Raw genomic sequence first — 23,464 nt, 5'->3', positions numbered from 1 at the left:
CAGTAATGGCGTGGTTATATATCTTAGTTAACTGGAGCTTAAAGGTTTTATTTCACCAAAAAAATATATAAATTCTGTCATCATGAATACACATTAATACAAAAAGGTCTTAAACTCCTAGCAGTTTTGGGGATTTGAAGTCTCATCAAAATCAGAATCAAAGAATGACTCTGTTTACTGAGCTGTTATGATCTAAAGATGGAGGTCAATATTCAGTTCATTCATCAATAGGGTATATGCCGAGCTAGTGTGTTTCCCATACTGATAAACTTCCGGTGACCTGTTATTGTGAAGTTTTTTTTTTTTTTCCATTTTATACGGTTCCTTTACAGCATCGATGTTGTAATGTAATTAAAATACATTCAGTTAAATAAACTTTGGCATTCATTTCATTGTTCAAGCATAAAACGAGACAAAAAGCTGTTTGCTCGCAACCGTCAGAATCGGCAGGCTAACGCAGAAGCTCCATTGAATATAATGGGGTAAAATAAATGCTCATATTATAAAGACATGGCGGGGGAAATGTTATTTAATGCAGTGCTGGCTGGGTCAGTTGACATTTCTATGTGGAGTTTGCATGTTCTCCCTGTGTTGGCGAGGGTTTCCTCAGGGTGCTCCAAAGACATGCGCTATAGGTGAATTGGGTAAGCTAAATTGTCCATCGTGCATGTGTGTGTGAATGAGAGTGTATGGATGTTTCCCAGTGATAGGTTGCAGCTGGAAGTGCATCCGCCTTGTAAAGCATATGCTGGATAAGTTGGTGGTTCATTCCACTGTGGCAACCCCGGATTAATAAAGGGACTAAGCTGAAAAGAAAATGAATGAATGAATGAATATGACCAAACAATGTCTATCTGTCACAAAAGAGTTCATAGCGTTATCTAAATTTTGACAATTTAACAATTCCTGTTTTACCTTGGACAGCAGCTGTGCTTTTGTTATAGTTACAGTAGTTTCTCCAAAAAAGTGGATAAAAGCACAGTAAATACCACATAGCCATCAGATATCAGAGTGATAGGCAGTGAATTGGGTCGCTAGACCCAATTCACTGGGGCACGTGCCCCAGTAAAAATCTCCAGTGCGCCAGTAAATGCATTGATATGATTTACTTCAAATGCAAGTGTATTTATTAAGAGTGGCAATTCCGAAATAAAGACGTTATTCTCTATGTGTAACAGAACCAACGCTGGTGAAAGCAATGTAATCAAAAAGCAAACTGACGCATCTCCGCGTGTGCGCCGAGAACCCGAGCGCCTCTCGCACGCGCAGCTTTTCTGCCTGTGCGAGTCCCGGTAGTTAACATGCGCGCCAAAAAAGCAGGCTACCTGATTGTTGCGCGCCGCTCATGCGATGTAAAACCAGCGTAACAGCCTTTTTTGTTTTGCAAATCGACAAAACTAAAGTTTAAACAATATGAGGTGATCTTACTAAGCATTCCTCCTGTAAGACTTCATAAACCTAATTCTCTGCCATGTGTCAAGTCTACAACAGATAATCCTTTAACACATCTCTTTTTTTGTATTTTATTGAATTGTCTATAGAATTTAATTCAAATGAAATTAATATTTATGCAAAAGTAATTTCTTAAATGATCTTAGCATATCACTCCAGTTGTCTTAACATTGTTTTCCAGTTACATTTAAGATTATTTAGAAGAATAATTGTATAATATTATATATAGGTACTATGGGAAGGAGGTACGTGCCCTAGTAGAGCTTTTTGTCTAGCAACGCCCCTGGTGATAGGCAACCAGAAAGTATTACAACCATAAATAAAACATGGCCTGTGTTCACATAGTATTATTTTAAGACAAAGAGAGGTAAACAAAGCTCATCAGCAAAATCTCAGCAGCCATTATGCAGGTTTTAGCTTTTGATATTTTTATATTTCATGGTAATATTATTACTTGCTTTGATCTTTTTTGTGAACTATGAACACTGATGAGTTCATCGTTGAGTTGTATGTAGAGCAGAAGTCTAACGGTTACACTTGAGTTAGAATGGAAAAAGCAACCACATGTTTTTCACACAGACACGCATTCATAAACCGACCAAACAGACATTGAACTTTCACAAGCTCATGCAGAAGCTGTTGGTCCAGCACATCAAACCACATGGCAGTACACAGACAAAAACAGACAAACTGAGAAATGGCCATTCTCACACTTTTGCACATTTCACATGAGGTTAAGGCTTAAGTCTATCATTAAAATAATGGGTATTGTGAGTTTTGCAGTTTGTTAAAAGTCAGTGTTACACAGACAGTAATTAATTTTTTAAAGGGATAGTTCACTTAAAACTGAAAATTCAGTCATTTAATCATCCTTTACTTGTTCCAAGTTTGAGTTTCTTTCTTTTGTTAAACATATATTTTGAATACTGCTGAAAACCTGTAATCATTCAATAGTTACATGTTTTCAGCTTTCTTCAAAGTATCTTCTTTTGTGTTTAATAGAGCCCAAAGCTCAATCTTAGACTCCCAATCTGAGGTTGTTGCCAGAGGCGCTTCATTAAAGTCTTCAGACAGGCAGGTCTCATAATCAGAAAAATATTCAAGTTTATTTTCAGGTCATGACTTGGCCATACAGCACCTGAGGATCCTCATTACGTTTCTGTAAAAAACGCATAGTAAGACAGATTTGTTAATCTAAAATTCATCCTGATCAGCTTTAGATACAGTATAAAGTGAAGATTAATACTATAGAATTAGTATATTTGAATGTAATTTTAGTTTTTGGTGCTCAATTTTAGACTCAAAATTATGTTAATATTAGCTTTTATTTCTGAGTGTTTTACAAAAGCACTTGGTTTTGTGTGATATTTTATGGAAAACACTGTGATCAACATTGAAGAACGTCAATGACTGTAGCGTGAAGCATTACAGTGAGCATTTCTGAAGGTTACAGCAGTCACAAATTAGTAAGAACTAAGCAAGAGTACATCAGAAGAGACTTCTGAACATCACTAGATTTCTTTGGTCTTTTTTTTAAGAGTTTGGTTTCTTATCTATAAGCTTGTCTGCAAGAATTTTCCTAGAGATTTTTCAATCAGGTTTAGGTCGGGACTCTGGGCTGCCATTTCATTATTTCAGTGCTTTTTAGTTTCAGGAAACTGCATTTTTCTGTGTTTAGGGTTCATCGTCCTGCATGAAAATAGTTCAAAATAAAATTTCACCAATCACTATTTGATGAAGCCATCCCATAACTACCATTAGAAGCTTTGGTTACTATAGAAACTGTTCAAATGCACATTGACCTATCCCACCTTAAAAAAATAATCTGTTTGAGAAAAGTAAACATCACTTGTGAGATGGTTGTATTCTAATATCATTTGTGCTTTTAAATGCAAAATTTTATTGCAAGCTTCATAAACTGCTATTAGGAGAAATGAAAAGAGATTGAAAGTGTTTTAAAGATGGCTGCCAAGGGACTTTGCACTTGTGCAAATACCCAGGCTTGTAGTTTTAACAAAGTGGATGCAAACAACATCAAGTGCACTTTATACAAACACTAAACCCACATTTGTGGTATTTGAGGCTAATGGTATATAGTTCTCAGTATAGTTCTAGTCTCACTTGCACAAACACAGATTCAGTATCTCTGTGTATAAAATGTATAAAAACTGTGAAATGCAAAGTCTGAATATTAATTGTTGCAGTGTGTTGAACTTACTTTCACTCTTACTGCTCATGCAATGCAGAAAGATTTGTTTGAGCTGCACCTCAACTGTACAGATGTAAATTTGGTCGATTTACTTCACATTATTGACTTCACATTTCAATTTTAGTGTAAATAAAAACTTTCATTTCTCATTGAAGTTTAATTATTTTACACATACATACAATATAATTGAATAATAAAAATGAAATGTGAAGTCAATAATGTGAAGTAAATCGACCAAATTTACGTGTGTGTGTGTGTGTGTGTGTGTGTGTGTGTGTGTGTGTGTGTGTGTGTGTGTGTGTGTGTGTGTATATATGTATGTTTATTTGGATAAATAGCCAATTAAAAACAACAATTTTAAATCCAAAGTCCATCATAAGTGCTTTGCGGGTTATTAATGTCTTTGGATGAGGCATTCTTAAAGATAAACAAACTAAGTCATTAGTCCAAGGCACTCAAAGTAAGTTAAAAAGTTAAAAAGCTTTCATTAATCTGCCATTATTAAAAAAAAAACAGCACCTATGCATTTCGGCAAACTTGCCACGCTTGAAGATTGTCACCCCGAAAAGGTAAGTTTTGCAGAAATGCGCAGTGCAAAAATAGTTTTTTATTTATTTTTTTTATAATAGCCATATTGATAAGGGCTTTATTTATTTTTTTATTTTTCTCTCTCTTTTTGAGTGCCTTAAACTTGATTTTGGTTGTTTAACATTGTAATTTTCCTTTATGCCAAAAATCATTCGGACAAATGGTGTATATAAGGTAAAGATCTTGTTTCATAAAAATATTTTATAAATTTCCTACCATAAATATATCAAAAGTTAATTTTTAATTAGTAAATGCAGTGCTAAGACCTTAATTTGCACAACTTTATTTAATGTTTTTTTTGAACATTCAGATTTTCAATTAGTTGTATCTTGAGCAAATATGTTTTAATACGTTTAAATATGAGATGATTTAAGTCTAAATTTCCCATTTAAATGACCCTTGTGACTTGTTTTTTAGTTCAGGGTTACATACAGTATGGACAAAAACACAAGTGCTGATCCACTTATAAACTGACAATAATCAAAAATGAATAATAAAGCGTCTTACTGATTCATGCACACGTCTTTTGCTGAACATCGTCTCAGCGTATGTGATCTCTGATTGAATCTCAACTGTTTGAATAAAAAAAATGCATTGAAACATTTACAGTTGATGCTGTCAAAATGAAAGAATTCATTTAAAATGCCATTGCCTAGTTTTGCATTCACACTGAACTTTAGCCCAAGCAACTCCTGACAGAGTATTGCTACTGTAATGAATGATTAATTTATGTTTATGACCTCAACATCTGTATATGTTTTTACATTTCTGTTTTCCTTACAAATGAGAAGTTTACACATGTTTATTCTGAATTAGGGCTGCACAATATACCATTTCAACCTTGATTTCGCAATGTGTGCAGGCATTATGATGTAGAGTCGCAATGCTGAGTCTGGATTATAGTTAAGCTAATAAAAATTAATAATTAAAATTATTTTTAAGTTGTTAATAATATTACGCTAATCTTGTAATTCATGTATAGTATATTCAAAAACATGACTTTCTGGCCGAGATGCTATAAGTCTTGTTTTATTTCATTTGTACAAAATGCAAAAAATTGCTCAGTGCAAGTTAGAAATCAACAAAATTGTGTTAAACTCCACTGAAACGAATCATAAGATCGCCTTTTTTTCCATTTTTGGTCATTTCAAAGTTTAACCATAAAGATACCAAATTCCACAGTTGGTTCCACACGGTCGATTTGTGTTGGGACATCATAAAAGAAATAGGTTTACTTATATATTTTTTAACAAATTTAAGTAGATTGAACAAAAAAACAATTAAACTTGGCAAACAGCAAACTTAATTTTTTGAGTAAATAAAGATTGTGTGTGTGTGTTTATTTATATATATATATATATATATATATAACATACAACATACAGTTTAGGTCAGAATTTTTAGCCCCTCTTTGATTCTTTTTATTTCTCTTTCAAATATTTCCCAAATTATGTTTAACAAAGCAATTTTCACAGTATGTCTGATAATATTTTTTCTTCTGGAGAAAGTCTTTGTTTTATTTCGGCTAGAATAAAAGCAGTTTAATTTTTTTAACACCACTTTAGGGCCAAAATTATTAGCCCCTTTAAGCTATATATTTTTCTGATAGTCTACAGAAGAAACCATCGTTATAAAATAACTTGCCTAATTACCCTAACCTGCCTAGTTAACCTAGTTAAGCCTTTAAATGTGACTTTAAGCTGTATAGAAGTGTCTTGAAAAATATCTAGTCAAATATTATTTACTGTCATCATGGCAAAGATAAAATAAATCAGTTATTAGAGATGAGTTATTAAAACTATTATGATTAAAAATGTGCTGAAAAAAATCTTCTCTCCATTAAACAGAAATTGGGGAAAAAATAAACAGGGGGGCTAATAATTCTGACTTCAACTGTGTATATATATCAGTTTTATTTTCATTTGATTATTCAAACTTAATTACTACTTATTTCACTTATATTTTTGCTCTACTCTATTTATCAATGGTTTTGATTTTTTTTTTTTAAATGTATTGTTAAAGGATACTCTCCTACAAATCAATCTAAAATTATGAATTCATTCCAAATAGAGCTTTTCATTTCACCTGATGAATTATACACAATAACGCAGTATGTAAATCTCAGAAAAAATAAAAAATATCGCAATATCAGTTTTTTTTTTTCCAATATGGTGCAGCCCTATTCTGAATCTTGGCAAAATCTACAGAAATTATTATTATTATTATTTATTTTTTTATAATTGTGGTTTAACTGCGTCTTTCAATTAATTGGAATATTTAGATTATATTATCATATTTAGTATGTTATTATTAAAAGCAGTAGGTGACACTTGCCATCATGATCTGTTTTTCTGTGTTTCCTGCAGATGCAGAAGATCCCGACTGCAAAAATCATCAGCAGAGATCCAGCAGCAGCAGCAGAGATCAACACTAGCAGAGATCCAGAGTCTGGAAGAGACCATTAGTACTGTGAGTGAAAATCTACTTTTAAAAAAATGCAGGGTTCCACACATTTGCTTCAGCTCAAATCGATTAAGTTAACTTTTTATTGTTTTTACAATTTTAAGTGGATTAAACCTAAAACAAAGTTGTTCCCCCCCAAAAAAAACTCAAGAATTGTGTTGATTTAGCTCATTTTAATAAGTGGTTTAAACAAGCCGCAAAAATCTTTGCTGTACCTTCACACACCTGACAGAGCTGAGTGATGTCCAGATGTGTGGTCTGGTTGCTGATGGTGTTGTTAATCACACAGCTGTAGGTGTTTTTATCCTGATATTCCACCTCCAGAGGTAGAGAGAGACTGATGCTGAGATCAGACACACTGATGCTGGACAATAAACTGTTTCCTTTGTACCAGGAGAGACTCACAGCGCTCACATTCACCACTGAACACAACACTGAACAGTTATACTGGGATGATGTAGAGAAGAATGAAGAACAGTCTCTGATGAGGACAAGAACAGGCAGACGAGCTGGAAACGAGAGAGAGAGAGAGATACCTCAGTAAATCTGAACATAATTTTTATTTTCTGTGTAAATGATATCAAGATTAGTTTTAGGGGTTAAAAAAGCAAGCTAGAACTAAAGAACCTGTTTGTACCTGGGTAAGTTTTCATGGCTTTTTTGCATAATTTTTAAAACAATTTTGCACAAAATTCGGAGTTGATTCTGCTTTTCTTTCTTTTTTACGTTTTCTTTTCCTACTTTAATTTTACTCTTAAATCAGTTTTAAAGCTTATTTTTGTTCACAAAATTAATAAATATTTCTTTAAAAAACAAATTAGAGCACTTTGAAATGTGACGTTGGACCGCAAAACCATATGTTACGTGCATATATACTGTATTTTTTGTATGCGTATACATTTAGTAAATTTCCCACTGCAAATATATCAAAACTCAGTTTTGATTATTAATATGGATTGTTAAGCACTCCATTTACACAATTTTAAAGGTGTTTTTCCTCAACATTTTGACTTTTAACATCCTCAGACTGTGTATCTCAATCAAATATTGTCATTTTCTAACAAGCCAAAACTATGAATCACTGGAAAAGGTTATTTATTCAGCTTTTTTTAGGTGTATGAATACAAATTTTGACTAAAACTATGCCTGGTTTTGTGGATTTCTGTTTTGCTAGTATATAATCAGATAACACAAGTTGTGCACAGATAACTCTAGATTTCTTTAGATAATGTGTTTGTAAATATAGGCCACTTATTTAAATTCTGCTGATGAAGCTTAACTTTATCACTGTTTAATATTCTTTTAATAAAATATAACAGTTTCATCATCACTGATCAATTACCAATGATGATCTCTACTCACCATAGACAGAAACGCTGAAGGTTTTTGAAATCAGTTTTGCTCCAGTTATCCGCATTTCATAATCTCCAGCATGCTCAGATCTGATGTTTATGATGGTCAGAGATCCAGTTTGATTGTCCAGCTTCAGCCTGTCTCTGAATCTCCCATCAGGACCATCATATGCGGGGAGGTTTTGTGTCTTTATTTTAACGATAGCTATGGAAGAGTTATTGGCTCCAAATTTCCACTCTATGTGGTCATGCATGCTCATTTGCGCATCAGTGTGTAAAGTGACCGAATCTCCCTCCGTCACTGACACAGACTCGCCAAACACACCTGGAAAACATTCTGATTATACACAGTTTAAAGCTTCAGTTTGAGGCTTCTCTCTGTATTAAATCAACCATATTAAACTCACCAGTTAAACGCCACCAGCACAAACATAAAGCAAACATGCGAAACATTTTCTCCAGACGCTGAAAGTGAAAGATTGGTGGATAACCTCTTTTCTGAAAACATGACTCCGCCCACAACAGAGTTTGACCCTCCTATTGGCTGAAATAAATACTCTATTTTTAGGAATGATATTTGGTTACATACTAATGATAGTTTAGTTCTTTTTTTCCCCCTTAAACCTGCAAATAGTCTTTGATTTATCATTTAACACTTAAATATTTAAAACAGTAAGGCAACCAATTTTGGTTAAAGCAGTGATTGAAGTAGAAATATTGAATATTGTGTAAATATTCCTATATTTAATTCTAAAGTGTGGCTCATGTATTTAAAAACGTTTTAAAAGTAATATCAATAGATGCATTGTTTGCTTTTATGTGTGGTGGAAAATGTAAAAAATGTCTCCTGTCTCTTATCGTGATTCTAGCAGCTTAAACATGAGTCAAACTGCAGCCTGCGGTGGGTTTCTTCAGAGATGTGGTCTGATGTTTTTTGTAGGTGAGAGTGGGGTTTTTTGTGCATGTCTGTTTGGTTTGTAGGTGAAAAGTTTGTTCCTGTCTTTCTATTTATAAACCTTACAGTTGCTGCACATCGAAAACGGCCCAACTATAAATAACACTATTCGATTGAGTTAAATATGAACCCCAGGTCAAACTGGACTCACCAGATTTAGTTGATTTATAGAATAATGCAGTGAAAACATTCAAACAATCTTGGACATTTTTGCATGTTTAATGAAGTACGCCTTCCCCAACCATCAACAGTCCAGCTAAGGGGGATATTTGTATAGTATAAATGGCCTTGAAAGAACTGTTTATGTAATAGAGAGGATAAAACAATTGTACCCCAATTAGAATTGAACGGTCTTAACATAAATCTGGTCAAAGTAATCACTGTGGACTTCCACAAACTGTAGAGAATGTGCAGAAAATAGTGTAATAAGAAAAGATACAGATGATAAGGTATGTAAACTAATAATACAGTATTTAGAAGCAACAAGAATAAATACATAGAATTATAAAAATGTAATTAAACAACTATCGGAAAGGCTCATCTCTATTCCCTAATCCCTTTGGAGGGTGTCTCTGAAGTGATTTAGCGCATGGAGAGGAGTTCATGCAAATTGAACTCTGTGTTTGAAGCCAACCACCTTCCCTGCATAAATGATCATGGCCCGAAGTGTCTATCAGTAACTTAAACATACTTAATTTCAAAGGGCTCTTTAAAGTGAGCGGTTTTGAGAAATTTGGTTTAGAATGACACTTGAATATAGCAGCCATGATGTTTTTTTCACTCCAAAGTGCCCTTCGGAGGTCAGAATGTCACTTTTGGAACGCACCGCAATTATCTCATGTCATTTTTGCCTAAAACTGTAGAGGGCAGTTTCAAAAGACGGCATTATTTTTTGCACACATTTTAATTTCAGATGTGCTTTTTACTTTCTCTGTCGTAGCTATACTAATGGGTTCTTCAGTGGGACATGGCAGGGAGGCGCAGGTCATCAGCAGAAAAAAAAAATTATGATAATGGTGGCCAGTATTGGCTTATTTATGTCTAAAAACAGTAGACGGGCACTGCAAGAGCTTCATTTCATATTTAAGATAATGAAGTAGTCATAATTACCATTTCAGATATATATCAACCCCAAGTCACAAAAAGTTGGGACAATATGAAAAATGCAAATACAAAAATTTACTTTGAGTTGAATTTCATTGCGGATAATACAACAAACATTATTTAATGTGTTTCTGTTTCAGTTTTTTTTCTCTTTTCTTTTCTTTTTTTAAAGTAACACTTATTCCAATTTTGGTTTACACATTTAAAAAAAAAGTTGTAAGAGTAAAGCATTTACCACTTTGTAATGTTGCCATTACTTTTGACAACACTTAAAACACGTTTAGGGACTGAAGACACCAAGTAATGAAGTGTTTCAGATGCAATTTTGTCCCATTCTTCCTGCAAACAAGTCATAAGGTGGCCAAGAGTATGGGTCTTTGTTGTCATATTTTACTCTTCAAAATGCGCCTCACATTCTCTATTGGAGACAGGTCAGGAACGCAGGCAGGCCAGTCAAGTACCTGTATTCTCTTCCTTCGAAGCCAGAACTTTGTTATGTGTAGAATGTGGGTTATCATTGTCTTGTTGAAATCTGCATGGGCGTCGTGGAAAAGAAGGTAGCAGCATATTGTGCTCCAGAATCTCTGTGTACTTTTCAGCATTATTGATGCCATCACAGAAGTGCAAGTTACCTTTGCCAAGGGCACTAACACAACCCAATACGATGACAGACCCTGGCTTTTGGACTTATTGGTGATAACAGTCTGGCCTACCTTTTGTTGTTTTTACAAAAGTGGTTTTGCCACATTTGCATTGTATTTAATTTGATTTGAATGTAAATGGAACTTTATTTAAAGAAAAATAAATAGTGTTGACTTGTGATGCATGTATAAAGGTTTATTAAAAGCAAGATGTGTCTTTTGCTCCGGCATTGGAAGTCATCTTCATCTCCTACATTTCAAATGTGGATTGCAGACATGACTTCGGTAATACAGATTGAAAGACTGAGATTTCTGAGGACTCATTCTATTGAAAAAAAATTCAGGGTTTTGGGTTTATTTCTTAACTATCTGTATGAGCAAACCAACCACTCAACCTCTGAGGATTCTTCAGAGACTTAATTTACTGATTTTACATATTTAATCATTTATTTTTACTTCTTTATTCTATTTTCTGTTGTCACTTGCTAAACTATGTTGTCATTGTTATTTGTTCATTGACTCGTTGTATAGGATTTGCTCGAGACAGTGCCGTGTGTGTGTGTGTTTCTTTGTGGTTGTTCTTGAAAAATCCAATAAATTATAATTATATAAAAATAAGCAAGATGTGTAATATAAAATGTTCCGTACCTTTGACCTTAATAAAAATTCAGATTTGGAACTTATAGTGTAGACATTGAGTACCTCTGGCCTAATATCTCTTTACAAAAATATGAACTAAGAATGAACATTTGGATAATGCATTAAATAACTGAATTGACTTTTCAACATTTATACTTTGGTGTCATTATGAGTAAAAGATGTTGTTGATGAATGACTTTTTTGTCCTTCCACTTTTAGGTGCTGCAGTGGAAATTTGCAACAGTGTTTTTCTGACGTTGTTGCTGCTGTCATGATTTACCGGAGACTCCACCTGAAATTTGGAGGAACTCTGTGGCATGTAAGCACAAACAGCTGATTTGACAAGATATATGAGACATACTGTATAATAATATGTGATAGAACAGTAAGATGAATATTTTGTAGGCTGCAAGGGTGTCACGGTGGCACAGTGGGTAGCATGATCACCTCAGAGCAAGAAGGTCTCTGGTTCGAGCCTCGGCTGGGTCAGTTGGTATTTCTGTGTGGAGTTTGCTTGTTCTCCCCGTGTTCGTGTGGTGCTCTTGTTTCCCTCACAAGTCCAAACACATGCGGTATATGTGAATTATATAAACTAAATTGTCCCTTGTGTGTGTGTGTGTGTGTGTGTGTGTGTGTGTGTGTGTGTGAATGAGTGTGTAAAGATGTTTCCCAGTGATGGGTTGCAGCTGGAAGGGCATCCACTGCATAAAACGTATGCTTGATAAGTTGGTGGTTCATTCCGCTGAGGCGACCGCAGAATAATAAAGGGCCTAAGCTGAACAGAAAATGAATATGAATGTAAGCTGTAATACTACTATGCATTTATGTAGGAAGTTACATAGATGCAAAGATGGCTATTCAAACGATTATGAAGCATCAATCCTCTCCTCTAAACTGTAATGCAGGACATCATTGCTTGAGATTTTATTAATTTGTTAAACTGTGAGGACATCTGCTGGTCATAGTCATGAATTGCACGTAGCAAACTAATAAGTTCCATGTACTGGTTTCACTTTTGGTTCTGCAACTGCCCAACAAACTCATCGCCTAATGAGCTCTTAGCGTACTTTTTTTTTTTTTTTTAAGGTTGTTTTTTTATGTCAAAATAGTGTTAATGAAATGGTAAAATAGCATTATAATAACATGCAAACCATAATTTATCATTCTGTTTCCATAATGAAAACTCTCCTGGCTAAACAAAGGAAACCGAAATTTTGGAAACCAAAGACATTCCCAGAACATTCAGCAAATTCCAATGATTGTTTACTGGCATTTTATCATTCATTCTTATATATATATATATATATATATATATATATATATATATATATATATATATATATATATATATATATATATATATATATATATATATATATATATATATATATATATATATATATATATATATATACCTCTTCATATATCACTTTTTTTTTTATTTAAGACTATTAAGAGGTGTTGTTGCAGTTTCACTGGCCACGCAATGGATGGAAACACAATGAAGAGATATACAGTAGGGCTTTAATCCAACTCATTATCTGCATTACATGGTTTTTACAGTGATTAAAGAGATCATCTTCAAGACAGGACTTTGAAAGACAGTTTAATAGTGAAGGAATTGATCGAATAGGCCTGTTGATTGAGGGTTTGTGAATAAATCTCATGCGTCCTTGTTTTGTAGTATTTTCAAAATACAAAAATACAGTATTTTATTTTGATACTTGTTGTGGCTGCAGTATTTTGTGGTTTATTTTGAGACATGTAAAACTGAGATATTTGGTATTTTAATTTAAAATACAATGTATTTTTGTCCGTCCCTGATAGTACAGTAGCTTAGAATGTAAATACATTGTGAGAAAGTAAATACAAGTATTATCATGCTAATATGCATTAATGGCAGACTGACACTGTCATTTATGTATAGATAAGGATTTTTAAAAAATGTTGTAAGTGCCTGGCTCAGTGCAGCAGTCAAACAGCGCTCGTCACTTTTAGAATGTTTGTGACGGCCAATCAGATCAAAGGAGGCGGGGCTTACGGTTCACAGAAGCCGAGCTCAAGCGCGCCACTGTTTTTGCTCTGGAAGAATGAGGTAAAATGAGTTGAACCGCGTTTACACCTGCTCCGCGGATTTATACACATACAACACAAAAACATCCTGCCAAATCTTGAACAGTATAGACAGACTGAATCCGGTAAAACACAGGTATGCGACTTTTATTTACCATTATGTTGGGTTCGTTATATTTAGCGACTGAAGGTCCAATCCCGCCATTGTAGAATCCGAACAAGTTGTTGCTGTCACAAATAAGTTATTGACCGTTTAAATTTCATCCCTGCTGAAAAAACAGCTTAAACGATATTAGCTGGTCAACCAGCCTTGTTTTAGAGCGGGGTTGGCAATTTTCAGGCTGGTCTTAGTTGCTCAGGCTGGAAAATGACGAGCTAAAACCAGCTTGACCAGCCTGGTTTAAGCTGGGCATAGCTGGTTTTGGCTGCTCTTTCAGCCTGGCTAGGCTGGTTTTAGATGGTCATCTCCCAGCCTGACCAGCTAAGACCAGGCTGGAAATGGCTGAAAACCAGCCTGGAATGGCCAAAACCCCTCTAAAACCAGGCTGGTTGAGCTGTTTTTTCAGCAGGGATGTTAAATCAATATTACGTTTGCTACTACATGTATTTCCCCCACATTTATCATATTGTACTTAAAATCCCAACTGCTTTATCAATGGTAATTAAATAAATATTTTTCAGACAACTTTGATGAAAGGCTGTGATCCACTTCAAATGTTGACTACAGTATTTCCTACATAACTGGTGACGACTTGCGCTTAAAGGGATAGTTCACTCAAAACAATCGGGAACTCTGTTGTCATTTAATCATCAATCATATAACAAAAAAAGGTTATACAATCCTAGATGTTTTAAGATTCGAATCCTCAGCAAAATTAGCATCAAACACCAGAATATCTCCCTTTACTGAGCTGATCTTAAATTGGAGTTCCAATATGTTCAGTGTCTTTTTTAAAAAACTGTACAAAATTGTTTTGTATCTAAAAGTACATATTCAAACTGTACGTTTTTGGACATTGCAGGTACTCTATACTTTTAATGGTACCAGTATTGATGGTAGTTTTTAACTTTATTTCTGATTCTAACAGGTGCAGCAGACCTTCAGCAGGCTTTATCTACAATTAACAATAATTAAAGCAACTAAAGCTGAGACACTGGAAATGTAAATCACACCCACACACAGAAATTTCACACAGTTTATTATTTTTATTAAATATGAGCAAGCGAAGCCCACATTTTGACAATTTCTGTTTCTGTAAGACAAAGAGAAGTAAAAAACCAAACATGTTTTCTTTTTAAAAGTGAAACCACATGAGCTAATCGGCAAAACACAGCAGTCATTATGCATGTATAAGTTTTTGATATTTTCATATTTCATGGTAATATTACTACTTGGTTTAATATTTTTTGTGAACTATGAGCACTGATGAGTTTATCAAAGAGCTGTATGTTAAGCAGAGTCTAACGGTTGCACGTGAGCAGAAATGGAAAAAGCAACCACACGTTTTTCACACAGACACACGCATTCAGAAACGGATCAAACGGACATAGCACCTCCACAAGCTCTTGCAGAAGCTGTTAGTCCAGCACATCAAACCACATGTTAGTACACAGAAAAAAAAAAAACTGAGAAATGTGCATTCTCACACTTGGTGAGTATTTTGCACGTACGTTTCACACTTTGTTTCACGCTGATGTTCCACCTGAGGTACACAATAGGCTTTAGTAGTCTATCATGAAAATAATGAGCTATGTGAGTTTGGCAAGTAATTCGTTTTTTTAAAAGGAAAGTTTACTTAAAACTGAATATTCAGTCATCATTTAATCACCCTTTACTTTTTCCAAACCTGTTTGAGTTTCTTTCTTCTATAAAACACAAAAGAAGATATTTTGAAGAAAGCTGTTAACCTGTAATTATTATCACCCTTAGTATTTGTTTCTCCCACCATGGGGGTCAATAGTTACAGGTTTTTACCATTCTTCAAAATATCTTATTTTGTGTTTAACTGAAGAAAGAAACTTGTATTAAGGTTTGGAACCACTCGAGGATGAGTAAATAATGAGTAAATTTACACTTTTGTGTGAACTATTCTTTCAATCGCAAGTTTAAGCCCAAAACTCAGTCTTAGACTCTCAATCTGAGTTTGTTGCCAAAAGATTAAAGTTTATCTTCATGTCTTGATTTGGCCATACAGCACCTGATGATCCTCCTCTTTACTTTTCTGTAAAAACACATAATAAAATAGTTATTGGCCATGCAGCACCTGATGATCCTTCTCATTACTTTTCCGTAAAAACACATAATAAAATAGTTAATCTAAAATTTATCCTGATAAGCTTTAGATACAGTATAAAGCAGAGATTAATATTGCAGAAGTAGTATATTTCAGTGTAATTTTAGTTGTTGGTGCTCTATGCTAGACTCTCATGTTGATATTTTGACAGAAAAGTACTGCTTCATTGACAGCTTTTATTCCTGAGAAAGTGTTTTACAAAATAACCAAAGTACTTCAGAGAATGTAAATGACTAGCGTGAGGCATTGCTATGAATATTTCTGAAGGTTACAGCAGTCAAAAATGAGTAAGAGGGAGAGCAAAGTAATCAGAAAATACTACGGGACATCACTAGATTTCTTTGTTTTTTTTAGTTTGGTTTCTTATCCAAAAGTTTGTTTGCAAGCATTTTCCATAGATTTTCAATCAGGTTTAGAGATCGGGACTCTGGGCTTCCATTTCATTATTTCAGTGCTTATAGTTTAAAATAAATGACCAATCTCTATTCTATTCTATTCTATTCTATTCTATTCTATTCTATTCTATTCTATTCTGTTCTGTTCTGTTCTGTTCTATTCTATTGAAACTGTTCAAATGCACATTGGCTGACCCAACCTTTAAAAAATAAGCTGTTTGAGCAAAGTAAACAACACTTGTGAGATGGTTGTAATCTAAGATCATTTGTGCTTTAAATGCAAAAGTTATTTGCAAGCTTCATAAACCGCTATTAGGAGAACTGAAAAGAGATTGAAAGTGTTTTAAAGATGGCCGCCAAGTCTAAAAGGGACTTTGGACCTGTGCAAGTACCCAGACTTGTGGTTTTGGCCACTTGAAAGTGCATGCAAGCAACATCAAATGCACAAGAAAGGTCTGGAAAAAAGTAGTGCATTTTACGCACACTAAACCCACAATTGTGGTATTTGAGGCTAAATGTATTCCATCATGCCTCATGTTCTGGATAAAAAAAAAAAGCATAATTTATACAAAATCCTTCCATCATGCAATCTTAACATTTAAAGAATGACTTTTTTAGTATTCCTCTTTATTATACTTATTGAAATTCACAAACCCAAAGGTCAAACTGCGAGTTATGTAATTGGATTACCTTTTTCAAGTAACTAGGAAAGTAATTAATGCATTACTTTTTTCATTATTAAGAAAAAATGGTGTTCGTTTATCAAAAAAAGTAATGCCAGTTTCTCATTTATTGACTGTCAGCTGTCCTGTGTCATATTGAGAGATATTAGGAGTAAATGGACGTGTGCTGTGAACAATGTGTAAATATATGCTGTGAACTGTGCACATGCATTTTAGGGCTGTGCAATTAATCGAAATTCAGTTTCGATTTCAATTCTGGCTGGAAAAAAAAAACATTTATCGAGATTTGTGTCATATCCTGCCCCCTTTCCAGCAGTACGCATTTGTTCCTCTGCAAACCCTGTTGAAAAAACAGCTTAAACTAGGCTGGTTGGCTGGTTTTTAGCTGGTTGACCAGCCTGGTTTTAAAAAGGTTTTAGTCATTTCCAGCCTGGTCTTTGCTGGTCAGGCAGAGAAATGACCAGCTAAAACCAGCTTGACCAGCCTGGTTTAAGCTGGACATAGCTGGTTTTAGCTGGTCATCTCCCAGCCTAACCAGATAAGACCAGGCTGGAAATGGCCAAACCCCCCTAAAACCAGGCTGGTCAATCAGCTAATACCAGCTTAGGCTGGTTTAAGCTGTTTTTTTTCAGCAGGGAAGTTAAGTTTTTCATGAAAATGAGTAAAAGCAAGTACTGTAATGTGACTCTTGCAGCACGAGACACGCTTCTTTTGTTGACGTGTTCAATTCATTCATGTTTTTAAAAGCGTGAAAGAGAACTCATGCTTTTGTGTGTGTGTGTGTGTGTGTATACGCTAAGCCTCAGAGATGAGCAGAGAGTAGAGTCATCATCTTAAAGTGAGTGCCTAAATTGTTAAATACATACATAAATGTTTCAAAATGCACTGCGTAGTGATTATTCACATTAACCCCTGTTTGTTATGAAGAAATAAGTGAACATAAAGAGTTAAGAATAAATTGGCTTGTGAAAGTGAAAACTAGGGTTGGGCGACGTCGACCAACTTGGCATCGTACGATGTCTAATGTGAAACATCCCGACGGATGATGGCATCGTCGCCATAGGCGGCAGTGAATTAATTATTTATGAGTAGTTAATTAATTCATAACGAATTAATTATTTGTAGCCTACCATTTCAATGACCTGACTCATATGGTCTTTGTTTTGCCCATAAACAAATCATAAATAAATAAAGATAAGTTACACACAAATTACCACCTGTCAATCACTTTTTCCGCTGGACTCTGGCATGAATAGGCAGAGTGATCTGTGAGGGTATAATGGCATCTACAATCTTGGTGGGTAAAAAAGGTGCACATCCAACAGTATGTGAGGTTTTCGCTAAAATTACTAAGAACAAGCATGAAAGTGAAAGATTGAAGCAGTGTACTGACGCTGTGACACATTATCTGATAGATTTAAAAGACTGAAGAGTCATTAGATAGAGACTAGATTAATTAAATATCATGTTTAACAACTATAGTGAGACGCAATCCAGCGGTACATCCTTGATGAACTGTCCGACATGCACTGCTCTCTGGGGTTTTGTGCTCAAAGCACCCATTGCCTGCCTGGAGCTCAAACGAGCGCATATGCTGCAGCCCATGCCAGAGTGTGTGTGTGGGGTCACATGATGTGTGGACGGAGATCTTTTCAGAAATTATAGGTGAAATACCAGTGTGGACGTGGATCGTTTTCGTTCTAAAATGCGCAAGACGTATTAGTGTAAACGGTGCCTTAGTTTGTATTTTTCGCGAGCAGGTTGCTGCTGCGATGGAGGCGAGGCGGAGGATTGCAATGCCAGCTCAGCATCTTCCTGTCTATTGGCCTTTGTCAACCCTTGTGAAAACACAAACGGAACAGCACAACTTTTAAGCAACATTACAATATATTCCTGCTGGCGACGGTGTTTATCATTATTAATCAGACAAAAAAAGACAAGGACACAATCACGCACTGCTCTTGACTGAAGGACTGACTCTTGTAGCTTTAAAATGAAATTGAGTTTAATTCTTACAGTGAGGATGCTTAAAGCAGAGTGTGTTCCATTAGTATATTTGTATTCTGTTGTATTTATTTCTCTTCCATAATTATGAGAAATTTTTGTTAGTTTGTCCAATTCTGCTACAGGGTTAAGAATTGTGAAATTTAATGAGTGTATAGGTGTACTATCAACCTTGTTTACAGTGGGAAAACAATATATATATATATATATATATATATATATATATATATATATATATATATACACAACTAAATTTGGACAACGTTAAAGGTGATTTTCTCCATTCATTTAATAATAATAATAATAATAATAATTCCTTACATTTATATAGCGCTTTTCTAGACACTCAAAGCGCTTTACACATTGGGGGAATCTCCTCATCCACCATCAGTGTGCAGCATCCACCTGGATGACACGATGGCAGCCATATACAGCTGATTGGTGGAGAGGAGAGAGAGAGAGTGATGAGGCCAATTATCATATGATGATGGGCAGAGGTCAGTACGCAAATTTGACCAGGATGCCAGGGTTAAACCCCTACATTTAAACCCCTAAATTAAATTTTTATGTATTTGAGCACTCAGATTTTCAGATAGTTGTATCTTGAACAAATATTGTCATATCCTAACAAGACCTTAAAGCTTATTTATTCCGATTTCATATGATGTTTAAATATTAGATATTAAAAGTCTAAATTTCCCCCCAAAAAATGACCCTTGTGACCTGGACAAAAACACAAGTGCTGATCTACTTACTCACTGACAATAATCATGAATGAATAATAGTGTCTTACTGATTCATGCACACGTCTTTTGTTGAACACTGTCTCAGCGTAAGTGATCTCCTTTGATCGAATATCAACTGTTTGAATAAGAAAAACACATTGAAACATTTACAGTTAATGCTAACAGTTATGAAACACTGTAATACACTCATATACACACATATATATATATATATATATAGATAGATAGATAGATAGATAGATAGATAGATAGATAGATAGATAGATAGATAGATAGATAGATAGATAGATAGATAGTACACACACACATATATATATATATATATATATATATATATATATATATATATATATATATATATATATATATATATATATATATATATATATATACACACACAACTGAAACACAATTTTTGAGATTTCATTGAAACAACTTATTTTTTTATGTTCAATCCACATAAATTTGTTAAAAGTGTTTATTAAACTAATTCAATTTGTGTTGGGACAGCATGAATGAATTGTGTGGAACCCTGCATTTTTATAGTGTAAAATGCTGGGTTCCACACAATTGATTTGTGTTGGGACAACATGAAGGAGTTAAGTTAACTTATATAAATTTAAGTGGATTTATATATATATATATATATATATATATATAAACACGCAATAGACAATACAATTTGTTTACCTGAATATTGCTAGACTCCCAGACAAACATAAAGCACTGTTTATTTCAATTATATCATTGCTCTACTGTATTTATCAATGTTTTTGATTTTTTTTTATTAGTTTATTATTTTATAGCCATAAACTCCCCTACAAATTCATTGCAATAATCTAAAATTATACATTTATTCCAAATATAGAGCTTTTCATTTCACCTGATGAAATTATACTTAATAATGCAATATATAAAATAAACTATAGCAATATCAGTTTTTCAAATATCATTTATTTATTTTAATAGTAGTTTAACCGAGTCTATTAATTGACTGGAATATTTAGATTATGTTTTTATAATATTTAGTATGTTATTCTTAAAAGCAGTAGGTGACACTTGCCATCATGATCTGTTTTTCTGTGTTTCCTGCAGATCCAGAAGATCACGACTGCAAAAAAAATCAGCAGAGATCCAGCAGCAGCAGCAGCAGAGATCAACACTAGCAGAGATCCTGAGTTTGGAGGACCTGAAGGAGACCGTTATTATTGCAAGTGGATTTCGACTTAAACTAGTATTTTGGCACTACCGTACCTTCATACAGCTGCCAGAGTGTGTTGATGTCCAGATGTGTGGTCTGGTTGCTGATGGTGTTGTTGATCACACAGCTGTAGATGTTTTTATCCTGATATTCCACCTCCAGAGGTAGAGAGAGACTAATGCTGAGATCAGACACACTGATGCTGGACAATAAACTGTTTCCTTTGTACCAGGAGAGACTCACAGCACTCACATTCACCACTGAACACAACACTGAACAATTAAACTGGGATGAAGAACACTGAGAAGAGTTAAAGATGAGGACAGGAACAGGCAGACGAGCTGGAAAACACCAGAGAACTACATTACTACACCAGAGAACTCAAATTATATGAATTAACTTCTCATTATGAAAATAATGAGCTTTCAGTGAACTCTACTGTATCAGTACGTTAGTAAAGACACATTAGGTAAATAATATAAAGGTTAACTTTGTGTATTTAAAAAAATATTTAAAAGAACTGAAGCATTTTTGTTACGTTTTTATGAATTTATTTCCATAAAATTTTAACAGCTTTACACACAATTTAAAGTTGATTATTTATTATTTTCTTTCTTTCTTACTCCCTGAGCCATTTATATGGAAGTTGATATTTAGCCGCACCATGTTGGTGTTTCGTAACATCTAGTTTTTATGAGGAGGGTCGTTCGCCCAACACTCAACCAACAATCTGGAGGACCAGAACACACTCACATACACTACTGACAATTTAGTTTACCCAATTCACCTACACCACATGTCTTTAGGCTGTAGGGGAAACCAGAGCACCCGGAGGAAACCCACACTAACATGGGGAGAACATACAAACTCTACACAGAAAAGCCAACTGACCCATTTCCTACTGCAAATATATATATAGAAAATACTTTTTGTTTAGTAATGTGGATTTCTAAGTACTTCATGTAGACAGTTTTTTTTTCTCAATATTTTGATGTATTTGCATCCTCAGACTCTAGGTTTTCAAATTGTTGTGTAACTCAACTAAAAATTGTCATTTCCTAACAAATCAAATCCAAAAATTCAGCTTTCAGGTGTATGAATACAACTAAAAAAATAATAAAATCAAAATAACCTTTATGACTAATTTTGAGGTTTTCGGTTATGCTAACTTATCCATTAGCATTTTAAGTTGTGCACAGATAACTCTAGATTTCGTTGTGTTTGTGAATATAGGCCACTTATTTAAATCTTTTTGATAAACATTCATTTTATTACTGTTTTAAATATTCCTTTAATAAAACACAAATGACGATCTCTACTCACCATAGACAGAAACGCTGAAGGTTTTTATTGTCCGATTAATTCCAGTTGTCAGTAGTTTATAATCTCCAGCATGTTCAGATCTGATGTTCACGATGGTCAGAGATCCAGTTTGATTGTCCAGCTTCAGTCTGTTTCTGAATCTCCCATCAGGAACATCATACGTGGAGAGGTTTTGCTTCTTTATTTTAAATTTAGCGATGATCGAGTTTTCAGCACCAAATGTCCATCGTATGTCGTCTTTAGGTATTTGAGTATCAGTGTTTAGAGTGACCGAATCTCCCTCCATCACTGACACAGACTTGCCAAACACACCTGGAAAACATTCAGATTATACACAGTTTAAAGCTTCAGTTTGAGGCTTCTCTCTGTGTGAAATATTACATATTAAACTTACCAATTAAACCCCACCAGCACAAACATAAAGCAAACATGCGAAACATTTTCTCCAGACGATCAGTGAAGGAGTGGTGTTAAAAAAAACAACTCTCCTTTGAAAACATGAATCCGCCCACAAGAGAGTTTGACTCTCCAATTGAGTGAAATAAATACTCTATTTTTAGGAAGGATGTATGATTACATACTAATGCCCGTTTGGTTAATTGTTACCTTAAACCTGCAAATAATCTTTAATTTATAATTTAACACTTGTTTTAAATCGGTAAGGTAACCACTTTTGGTTAAAGCAGTGATTGAAGTAGAAATATGGTAATATGTGTAAATATTCCTGTATTTAATTCTAAAGTGTGGCTCATGTATTTAAAAACGTTTTAAAGTAATGTTAATAGATGCATTGTTTCCTTTTATGCATAGAGGAAAATGTTAATAATGTCTGTTCTCTCTCATTGTGATTCTTGCAGCTTAAACATGAGTCAAACTGCATCTTGCGGTCGGGTTTTCGTCAGCGATGTGGTCTGATGGCAGTGTTGTAGGTGAGAGTGATGGGCTTCTTGTACACGTGTGTTTGGTTGGTAGGTGAAAAGGCTGTTTCTGTCTTAGGAATGCACTGAAACCTTTGCAAACCATAAAATCTGAAAATCAGATTAAACTTGATTTAGAAGATTTACCACATTTGGATATTTTAAGAATTACATTTTTTTTTAAAACATTCAAAGCTTTTTTTTTTTTTTTTTTGCATGTTACTCCTTTCATAACAAGACATAATAAAAGTCCATGGTGGGTCTTCAAATAAAAAAAATAAAACCTCAGATGAAAGACATCATGTCATCATATTTATTAAAGGAATTTAGCAATAGGTGACAATTTGAGGATTCAGACGCCGCCTTTATATCCACTTAATGACTTCATTATCTATGTAAGATCATTCTGGAGGAGTTTTGGTGTT

The 23,464-nt window shown here is 34.3% G+C and overlaps 1 protein-coding gene across 1 annotated transcript; it reads right to left on the bottom strand.

The window, feature by feature from the left end:
* Positions 1–6,201: 6,201 nt before the first annotated feature.
* LOC130216607 (uncharacterized) lies at positions 6,202–22,408 on the bottom strand. The gene is made up of 4 exons (XM_056448499.1): positions 22,123–22,408; positions 8,075–8,401; positions 6,937–7,221; positions 6,202–6,248 (listed from the first exon to the last, which is right to left on the bottom strand). The coding sequence occupies exons 1-4, from the start codon at positions 22,406–22,408 to the stop codon at positions 6,202–6,204; spliced, it is 945 nt and encodes a 314-aa protein (XP_056304474.1).
* Between the last annotated feature and the right edge of the window lie 1,056 nt (positions 22,409–23,464).

Source organism: Danio aesculapii, chromosome 22 (assembly GCF_903798145.1).
Source record: "Danio aesculapii chromosome 22, fDanAes4.1, whole genome shotgun sequence".
In the NCBI taxonomy this organism is placed as follows: domain Eukaryota; kingdom Metazoa; phylum Chordata; class Actinopteri; order Cypriniformes; family Danionidae; genus Danio; species Danio aesculapii.
The sequence above is the reverse complement of the archived record's forward strand: the minus strand, read 5'-3'. Positions and strand labels throughout refer to the sequence as shown.